Source organism: Paramisgurnus dabryanus, chromosome 21 (assembly GCF_030506205.2).
Source record: "Paramisgurnus dabryanus chromosome 21, PD_genome_1.1, whole genome shotgun sequence".
Taxonomy (NCBI): Eukaryota; Metazoa; Chordata; class Actinopteri; order Cypriniformes; family Cobitidae; genus Paramisgurnus; species Paramisgurnus dabryanus.
The window spans coordinates 16,458,600-16,469,118 of NC_133357.1; the positions used below are offsets into that span (position 1 = coordinate 16,458,600).

The 10,519-nt window shown below is 40.0% G+C and overlaps 1 protein-coding gene across 2 annotated transcripts; it reads left to right on the forward strand.

Moving 5' to 3' along the window:
* Positions 1-1,206: 1,206 nt before the first annotated feature.
* rcc2 (regulator of chromosome condensation 2) lies at positions 1,207-9,145 on the forward strand. Of its 2 annotated transcripts, none has more exons than XM_065285916.1 (13): positions 1,207-1,363; positions 2,380-2,594; positions 2,699-2,792; positions 5,197-5,340; positions 5,548-5,679; positions 5,772-5,860; positions 5,975-6,089; positions 6,192-6,358; positions 6,524-6,704; positions 6,797-6,902; positions 6,987-7,059; positions 7,473-7,550; positions 7,843-9,145. In XM_065285916.1, exons 2-13 carry the CDS (start codon positions 2,391-2,393, stop codon positions 7,945-7,947), a joined length of 1,488 nt encoding a protein of 495 aa, XP_065141988.1. In that variant the 5' UTR covers positions 1,207-1,363; positions 2,380-2,390; the 3' UTR covers positions 7,948-9,145. The 2 variants fall into 2 exon arrangements, with proteins under 2 accessions (XP_065141988.1, XP_065141987.1); XM_065285915.2 differs by lacking the exon at positions 1,207-1,363 and adding an exon at positions 1,560-1,746.
* Positions 9,146-10,519: the final 1,374 nt, after the last annotated feature.

The following is a 10,519-nucleotide window of genomic DNA, read 5'->3' on the forward strand; positions in this document are numbered from 1 at the left end:
AGTAACTCTTGCTCAGAAAAAGGTTGGAGACCCCTGCTCTAGTGTGACCGCGGCTTACATGTCACTAGACTACGTCATTGCGTCACCGGTGACGCCATCACGTCGTATTTGCATTCTACATTGGCCCTTCAAATCTGTTTCACGTTCTCTACTCTCTGAACTGTCACAAATTGCATTTTAATACACCGAATGCCTAAAAAGTTTTTTCGTGTATATTCTTTGCTTCTGTCAGAAAACGAAACAAGTGTGAATGTTTATATCTCCAAACCTATCAAACCTATGGTACAAAAAGTCCATTTTCAAAACATATGAGGAGCAAACAATACGCTGATAAATGATTGGAAACGCTTGTTTTGTAGGGACGCATGCAGCTTATAAACGCGTCAGCTCCGTACAGTCTGATCTGAATGTTCTGCTGCTCAGCTCACTCAAATAAAAAATATTTTTGTACAGTGATTTATTTATTTTCAATGAGCATTATACACTTACATCCAGTCCTAAATAGACATCGCGGGATCAGTCAGCTATGGCCTCCCGCTACACGATTCAAATGCAGTCGGGACGCGGGGAAATGACCAACATCTGGGACGGATTGCTGGCTGCGCGAGGACCCGGCCGCCTGTGGGTGCTTTGGGAGAGGGGTGCTGAAGAACGATTCGTGCTTTCACGTCAGAGTCCAAAAGTGGTTAGATTTATCGCAGTCGCTTTTTTGGAAAAAAGTCGCTAAATGGGTCTGTACAGTCACTAAATCTAACGACAAAATAGCCAAGTTGGCATTGGCAACACTCCTCTGGACTGACCGTTTAGCTATTTACCATATAAGGTATTAGCAATATTGACATGTATATAAATAATTACATTTTCACAATTACATTTTTACAATACAACACATATGGGTTCATGGTTAATACAAAAAACATTGTAATTTAATTTAACAAAAACAATTTCTTGACTTGGCTAAATCTGTGGAAAGTTACAATACAAATTTTTGAGCTAACGTTACTGACTTGGAGACTTGGCCTGCTATGTAGTTGTCTGGACGATTGTAGAAAAGTTGCTTAACGTTTGAAAAATACACATGATACATTCTAGCTGTGTAATTATACTGTACCTTTGAAATATACTGAGATGTATATAACTTCCAAGTCAGCAGAGGGCGCTATAGCACCAGGACTCAAAATTTGTAGTTCAGTTGTCGTTATTTTATCCCGTCCTCGTGTATTTGTTATGTGGACTACACGGTCACTGTCATGAAAGTTGCACGATTGTTTCAACAGTCCTTGGTAACTTAAATTCACGTTGTAATAAGTAAAGAAAAAGACTTCGAGTTTTACACCCAACGCTTTCATTCCAAGTCACAAAGGTAAACTTTCATTAATTTTCTTAACTGAGAGAAACTTGTCAATACACATTTAAATTTTAATTCATAATCATGTCAAATGTGTATTTATTTCATATTTATAGTGAAAAGCAGCGGTCGGTCTGGGCAGATGTGTGAAAAGCAATGCCCAATGTGTGATTTGAACCCACGTGGTTTGATCGCGAGGTCTGCGTGTCTTTTGTTCCGAATCAATCAAAAAACGAGGAAGACGGACATGCATAAGTAGAGCATCTGAATCAGGAAATCTATAGCTACTTGTATGTCACTCGCCTCTTTAAACAGAGCCACCGACACCAGACTTAACGCATTTATAGTCTGATAACTTGGTTATCTGTATTTGAGAACAGGGGAAAAGTTTTTCTCCGGTAAGTTGTGAAATACTAGATGTTTATAATTGCGGATTCGGATGCAAATGCAATGCAGCATGCTAACACGGCTACGTCTGCATCATACACATCTGTAAACGTTATGGCTTTTAACGTGTACTTTTGTGTGGGGCAGATTTATGATTTAGACTGTTTTTACGGGACGGTGTAAAACAGCACGTGGGTACGAGAAATGTTTAGTGATCAGTTGTAGTAAAATTAGCGCGGCGCTAGTTGGCTAACCGGCGGCTGCGTTTAGAAACATAACAAAGAAACAAATGGAGACGAGTGAGTGAGAGACGCGCTGCTGACGATTCTTTTGTTACAACACTGCTAGTGTGTTAGCATAGCGCAGGATAACTGCCAACAATCCTGCCTTCATTACGTTTTACACATATATATTTACATACAAAAATATTTAGGACATTAGTATGACTTTTACGCAGGACTTAAGTGTGTTTTCTTAAGGATTCTTTGGTTAAGATATTTGGAAACAGTCCAGGTGAAGACAAGGGCTATGTATATTTTTACTTTGAGTCGATATTTCTTTAGTCGTTTTATTCTTATCGAGTCAGAATAGTAAGCTGCTTGCTTATTACCTGTGTTGTTGTTGTTGTTGTTTTTTAAACCCAGGATTTTCTACTATGCCACGCAAGAAGGTGACAGATGTGTCTGGCAACGGGGGAGTGAAAAGGAAAAGAGGTGGTGGGAAAAAGAAGGAAAGAGAATTTAGCAGTGACGATGAGTTTGATGACTTTGAACAGGAAAACACAAAGAAACCCGGGAAGCCTACGGTTAAAGCCGGTCTGCAGCCTGTCACAGTGGCCGATGATGTGAAGGAGAAGATTGTAAGGAGCATAGCTCACATTTTTCCCTTCATGCATACCAGCATTAATGGATTCATGGTGCATTGAATGGACTTTTTATGGAAGTTTTGCTTTTTGTTGCACAGAAACTTGAAGTTCCACAAGTCAAAGGTCAACTGCTAGTTTTCGGAGCTACCAACTGGGATTTGATTGGCAGGAAAGAAGTGCCAAAACAACAAGGTATGAAGGTTGATCCAGCGATTATTGGGTTAAGTTTTACACACGTTGAAGCAATGTATTACACTTATGAGTTACATTTATGCTTTGTGCAGACACTTTTATTTCCAAAGCAAGTTGCAGTGCATTCCATCTATACATTTATCACTGCGTGTCCTTGGATCAAACCCCTGGCCATTGTCTTGCTAACTCAATGCCCTCTTAACTGAGCTACAGGAACATAGTGTCTTAACCAAGGACATAGTGTCTCACTTAAGTGAGTCAGATGTGTTAATCTATAAAAGTGACTAACCATCATTAGTTTTTGTTGTCACATAACAACGAAGTTAATTACTGTTACTGACCTTGGACTGATTTTAGGATGCGTGGTGACTTTCCCGGTGTTCCGTTTTTTGAAATCTATTGATATAAGCAAAGATTTTTAGAAAGTAATAGCTCTTGCATTTTTAGTTTGGCGAAGTTAAATGTGGATGTTTTTTGTTGCATCTGTCTGTCCTTCAGTTCTCTTTCCATCTTTTCCATTCAATCCCTGCTTCTATCTGTTTGCTAATATAGTTTGGGATTATCTGGGGTGGGTTGTCATGGGCTTGTATAGGTCCCGGCTGGTTTAGGGCGCACTTACATTAGGGATAACCCAACCAAACCGTGCCCCAGCTCGATTGTTCCCCCTACTCTACCACGCACTCACACTGCACTTGAACGATCCGAGCCTGGGCGTGCTTTCGTCATTAAGATGCGGTCGTTTTAAAGAAAACAGAAGTAAAGCTCTCTCTTAACACTAGAACCTATTGTACAATTGACGTCTATCCTTTAGAACCATGCGTTTTGTGATCACACTGCACGTTTTGCCCCTGAGCCCAGGTGAACCATGCTCCAGCCCGTATGAGTACGGCCTTAAAGGAATAGTCTACTCATTTTCAATATTAAAATATGTTATTAACTTAACTAAGAAGAGTTGATACATCCCTCTATCATCTTCTCTATCAGCGGAACAGCACTTTTGGGAGTACTTCGACTCGGCGCAGTAACACTCTCCCTCTCCTATTATGAGACGGAGAAGGGGAGCGGATTTTTCAGGCAAGTTGAAGTACTCCCAAAAGTGCTGTTCCGCCATACAATATAGTTCCTCTTTTAAATCCGCTTAGAAAAACGCTACGTTTTATGTTGTACCACAAAACTTGCTCGTATAACTACTCGTCTTAAATAGGAAAAACGTTGATGTGTTTGGTCACTTCTAACTTTATCTCTGAGTGGTACCATTGAATGAATGGGGCTAAGCTAAATGCACGCAGTAAGATGATAGAGGGATGTATCAACTCTTCTTAGTTAAGGTAATAACATATTTTAATATTGAAAATGAGTAGACTATTCTTTTAAGGGCGTCGCAAATCGGATGCGCAGCTCAGTGCCGCGCCATTCTAAAAATCTATGAGTATTCACACACCAGCGACGACAGGTGGTGCCTGTCCACGGCACCCAGCTACGACTGAGGAAGTTGCTCAAATCCGTGTTGCACTACAGAGCGCCACTAACCTAGTTTAGTATCAAATAACATCATATTTGTCCCAAATCATTAATGATTAACGTTGGCCGCTAACGTATATACTGTAACGTATATTTAGCATTTTAAAGTAGACGCCATCTGACTAAGCTCACGCTATTTAATGTGCACTTCTGGTGTACGATACCTCGGAGTTGTCCTAGGGTCATGCTTCTCGTCCGGTGTGCGAAAACCCCCCCACACACACACACAAAACAAATGCACGCGAGAGGTGACAAGGAAACAATGCGAGGTCACGCGTGCAAGATCGGAGTTCTCATGTGAGACTGGGATTATTATTAAAAATGGTAGCATGTGTGCTCATTTGCAGCAGAAAGAAGAAAAAGAAATAAAGATTATGAAGGAGGAAATGGTTGGGGAGACTCTCCTCCCCAACTTCCAGCCGCCCTGTATGTTGCTATCTCATTGGCTGTAGGTCATGTTATTTTTAGTCAAAAACACATATTACACGTCATGATTTTAACTTGCTGATAGGTTCAGATTTCTAGCATGATTCTCTCAGATCGCGTCTTTGATAATTCACACTGTGTGATTGTCACTCTCGTGCACGAACGTCGGTTTTCCTGTGATTTCGGGCATTTGTTTGATTTCTAAAAACCTGTCAGCAAGTCAAAATCAGGGCTAAAACCGTGCAGTCTGAACTCGGCATTAATCGTTTGTTCCAATAAACCGCAACTACTGCAAGGTAGATGAGATCTCTTACAGGAAATCTAAGTCAAATCCCCCAAGTGCAAAAATTAAACCCCCTTAGTTTTATTTTGAGAAAGAGGAAGCGTGTAGGTTGCTGTAAGCCAATAGTAACCTGTAAAGTTGTGAAATTTTATCAGGTATATGTGTTTGTTACAGCTGCTTTCAGGAACCTTGGGCAGAATCTGTGGGGTCCCCATCGCTATGGATGTCTTAATGATGTCCAGGTTAGCTATGTGGTGTCTGGACCCTGTGCTGCCCACAGTCTCATCATCACCACAGATGGCAAATTGTGGAGCTGGGGTAAGTGTCCTCCCATACATATCCCACACATACATACCTATCCTATTAAAAACTGTTATTATATTGGACCAAATTTTCCTGTTAAGTAAAAGCATTGGTAGCCATTTAATGCTAAAATGGCACAGTTTGGCTTTACTCATTGTGCATTGTACTGCTTGTACTGAAGCAAATAGGTCAATCTTAAGGATTCCTTGTGTGCACTTTCAGGTCGCAATGAAAAGGGGCAGTTAGGGCACGGAGACACTAAACGATTGGAGGCCCCGAAAGTAGTGGAGGGACTAGGAGAGGAAGTGATTGTTGCGGCAGCCTGTGGTCGAAACCACACCTTGGCTTTAACAGGTAAAGAGCCTTGAAATTGCCCTTAAAGAATTTCTACTTTCTGTTATTGGCACATTGTTAAACATACAACTGTGAAAATGTTGTGCCAACAGAAAATGGTATCGTCTACTCATTTGGAGAAAACAAGTTGGGTCAGCTAGGTCAAGGCAATCAGACAGATGCTGTACTCAGCCCAGCCACAGTAAGACTCGCCCTGATTTGCTACTAATCTTGGGTGTAACTCACTGATTTTTAATGGAACGAGTGCAGTGTGTTTTCAGCATTTAACAAAACTTCTGCAATTATGTACTTACAGATCCAGTATAACGGACAGCCTATAGTCAAAGTTGCATGTGGTGCAGAGTTCAGTATGATAGTGGACTGCAAGGGGAACCTGTATTCTTTTGGTTGCCCTGAATATGGCCAGCTTGGTATGCAACACAAGATTGAACATATATCATTAGAAACTTCAGTTAACCAGGTTATATTTACCTGATGTACAGTTCATAACATTCTTGCCTTGTATCCAAAAGGACATAACTCAGATGGAAAGTTCATTGCTCGTGCCCAGCGCATTGAGTACGACTGTGAGCTGATCGCTAGACGGGTGGCAATTTTTATTGAGAAGACCAAGGATGGCCAAGTGCTCCCTGTGCCCAATGTTGTGGCTCGAGATGTTGCATGTGGAGCCAATCACACAGTGAGTAGCAAGTTTGTGGGCATGGTTTGATTGTGGTGCAAATCCTAAAAACAAAATTGACTCCATTTTTAAATTAGACTACAGTGAAAGTACATCCCTGCTAGTAAATTGCCTAATTTAGCTGGAATTCTGGAAATAATAATAATTACTTTTGCTTCCATGCAGCTGGTTCTTGATTCCCAAAAGCGCGTGTTTTCTTGGGGATTTGGGGGATATGGTCGATTAGGTCATACTGAACAGAAAGATGAAATGGTGCCACGATTAGTCAAGCTTTTTGACTTCCCTGGCCGCGGAGCGACCCAAATATACTGTGGCTACCAGTGTTCCTTCGCTGTGAGTGAAACGGGTAAGCAGGCAATTTATCCTTGAAAAGTGTAACCCAATACCCATTACAGGTTTTTTGTCAGTGGTTTATAACACAACTACTTACTTCCTCAGGTGGGCTATTTTTCTGGGGGGTGACAAACACTTCCCGTGAGTCCACTATGTACCCCAAAGCTGTGCAGGACCTGTGTGGATGGAAGATACGCAGCCTGGGCTGTGGGTGAGTAAAGGCCCGAATGGTTTCATTGAACCTTTTTGAAGTGCTTCGAGAATGCTTATCAGATTTTTACTTTGGCCCTCTCAGGAAGAGCAGTATTATCATAGCAGCAGATGATAGCACCGTTAGCTGGGGACCATCTCCCACATTTGGAGAGCTGGTATGTTTTGTGATATGGGTAACACTTTACAATAAGGTTCATTAGTTAACATTAATTAACTACATATAAATAATGAATAATGCACTTATACAGCATTTATTAATCTTTGTTAATGTTAATTTCAACAATTACTAATACTTTATTAAAATCTTGTTAACGTTAGTTAATGCACTGTGAACTAACATGAACAAACAATTAAAAGCTTTATTTCTATTAACTAACACTAACAAAGATTAATAAATACTGTAACTAATGTATTGCTCATGGTTTGTTCATATTACATAATACATTAACTTATGTTAACTAATGAACCTTATTGTAAAGTGTTACCGTGATATGTTATTTATTTAAAATCTTAACGAATATTTCTTGTCATCTATGTTGCTAACCAGTTATGCACTGTTTTGCTTTAGGGATATGGTGACAACAAGCCCAAGTCATCCACTACAGCTCAGGAGGTTAAAACTCTGGATGGGGTTTACCCAGAACAGGTGAATTTTGCAGACAAAAGCTATCTTTACACGCAAACCATCTATTGAAAAATGTTTCTTCCCTTGCGCTTTTGAAAAATTTCACATACACACAAAAGTGCTGTCAAAAAAATTAGCATTTATACGGATCCGCAAAATGATTAAATATGCTGTGTTAGTTTTGCCAGGTTGGTAGATGGCGCTGGAACCATGTAAATGTTTAAAAAATATATTTTAATAACACGGTTTTGGCGGTTATAGAGTTCTTATGATGGTGAGGTTTGGCTTGCCACTTATAGCTTTGTTGTTTCAGGTGGTGATGGGATATTCACATTCCCTGGTTATTGCTCGTCAAGAGACAGAACAGGAAAAGGAAAAGCTCAAGAAGCTGCCTGAATATAACCCACGCACACTCTGATCGGATACAATCCTATAATTATTCACATTTCTCTGGGGGCTTTCTTCTTTATTTTTTTTAATGGAATGCCTCTGGTTACTAGGTCAACTGGGTTGTCACAGTTGGTTGGGATGAGTTTTTCATTGTTAAGGACATCAGAATTAAATTTTTAAGCCACACGCTGGACTGAAGTAGCTCAGGCTTTTTCAGAGTGGTAATTTGTTGTGGCTTCACGCACCTGTTTAAATTTTCCAATAGTCCCAGCAATGAGACATAAACCAGCAATTTCTTTTTCAAAAGCACTCGGATTCTACCGGATCCATCCCCTTTACTTACACATTCCTAAAGGAAGTTTATTGTGATTTTTGTTCTGTAATGATGAATGTGACATCCATGTCTGCTCTCTTCCAAAACTGGTGCTAAATCATTCTAATGCAGACTGTTGATGGGCTAATGGTTCACTAAAAACAAACTCACTTCATACTTGTGCCTTTTAAATGAGGTGATTCAGGTTGTGGAAGTTTGGTTATTCCAATATCAAAACACCTCAGGTTACGGGGCACATCACCTCTTTTAATATCACTTTCATTACTTCCATCGCACATAAGAACAACATTTTAAAAAGTTGAGCAAGCATGCAAGTGGTAAGATATTTTTATCTAAGATTTAATCAAATCGGGGAAGTTTTTCAAAACCTGCAGTGCAAGTTTTCTGTCAGCTGTGAGGTTCTTCAAAAGTATTAAATCGCACTTCCTTTTCTAGAAATGCAATCATTTAAATTTGACATCAAATCATCTTCATGCCTTTGCTAGTATTATTACTACAGAAATGCTGTTCTCGTGTTGATGTTAGCATGTTTTGGAATTAATGGACTTGATGTTGAGAAGTGTAGGATTCCCATCAATTGGGACCACAGAGTATCTTTACAGAGTATGCATCTTTTCATGCAACTTGTACTGTGCCACTTTTTTGTGTTCACCTGGGCTTAAACTGTGATCACATTATCTTAAATTCATGCAGGAGTCCATCCACGGTTTGCAGGCAAACGGCAAGCCGATGTGTTTTATATGGGACCAGCAGTTTTAAAGTTTGTGTACTTGCAAGAAATTTGTTCATTTGTTTAGGCTGTGTTTGTCCAAAAACTGGAATTTCAACTCATATTTTCATGTCTTAAATGTTATTTTTTTCTTGATATTAAATAAAGGTTCATGTAAGTTGGTATATGTTGTTACCCTGTATTTTTTACCCATGCATCAGATCTCACTCTCTTAACTTTACTCTTAAAAGAACATTATTGATTCCATGGTTCCTTAATAACTTTTCAAAATCTGAAGAATATTTTTTTGTAGCGAGAAAAGTTCAGATTATAAAGAAATGGTTTTGTTATTACTATTTGACTATATATATGCTGGACTGGTCATATAATTAGAATATTATCAAAAAGTTGATTTATTTCACTTATTCCATTCAAAAGGTGAAACTTGTATATTATATTCATTTATTACACGCAGACTGATACGTTTCAAATGTTTATTTCTTTAAATTTTGATGGTTGTAACTGACAACTAAAGAAAATCCCAAATTCAGTATGTCAGAAAAATTGAATATTACTTAAGCCCAATAAAAAGAAAGGATTTAAAAAAAATCTGGGCCAACTGAAAAGTTGAAGAAGAGTCGATCAGTCTGTGGCACTGCTCAGGTGTCATGAGAGCCCAGGTTGCTCTGATAGTGGCCTTCACCTCTTCTGCATTGTTGGGTCTGGCATTTCGCATCTTCCCCTTTACAATACCCCAAATTTTTTCTATAGGGTTAGGGTCAGGCGAGTTTGCTGGCCAATTAAGAACAGCGATACCATGGTTTTTAAAACAGGTACTGGTAGCTTTGGCACTGTGTGCAGATGCCAAGTCCTGGCTGTTGGGAAATTAAATCTGCATCTCCATAAAGCTGGTAAACAGCAGCGGGCAAGAAGTGCTCTAAAACTTCCTGGTATATGGCTGCGTTGACCTTGGACCTCAGAAAAACACAGTGGACCAACACCAGCAGATGACATCGCACCCCAAACCATCACTGACTGAAAACTTTACACTGGACCTCAAGCAACGTGAATTGTGTGCCTCTCCTCTCTTCCTCCAGACTCTGGGACCCTGATTTCCAAAGGAAATGCTAAATATACTTTCATCAGAGAACATAACTTTGGACCACTCAGCAGCAGTCCAGAAGGGAGACGCTTCTGATGCTGTTTATTGTCTAAGAGTGGCTTGACACAAGGAATGCGACAGCTGAAACCCAGGTCTTGCATACGTCTGTGCGTAGTGGTTCTTGAAGAACTGACTCCAGCTGCAGTCCACTCTTTGTGAATCTCCCGCACATTTTTGAATGGGTTTTGTTTCACAGTCCTCTCCAGGGTGCGGTTATCCCTATTACTTGTACAGCTTTTTTCTACCACATATTTTCCTTCCCTTCGTCTCTCTATTAGCTCTGTGAACAGCCAGCCTCTTTTGCAATTGTCTTTTGTGTCTTGCCCTCCTTGTGCAAGGTGTCACTGGTCGTCTTTTGGGCAACTGTCAAGTCAGCAGTCTTCCCCATGATTGTG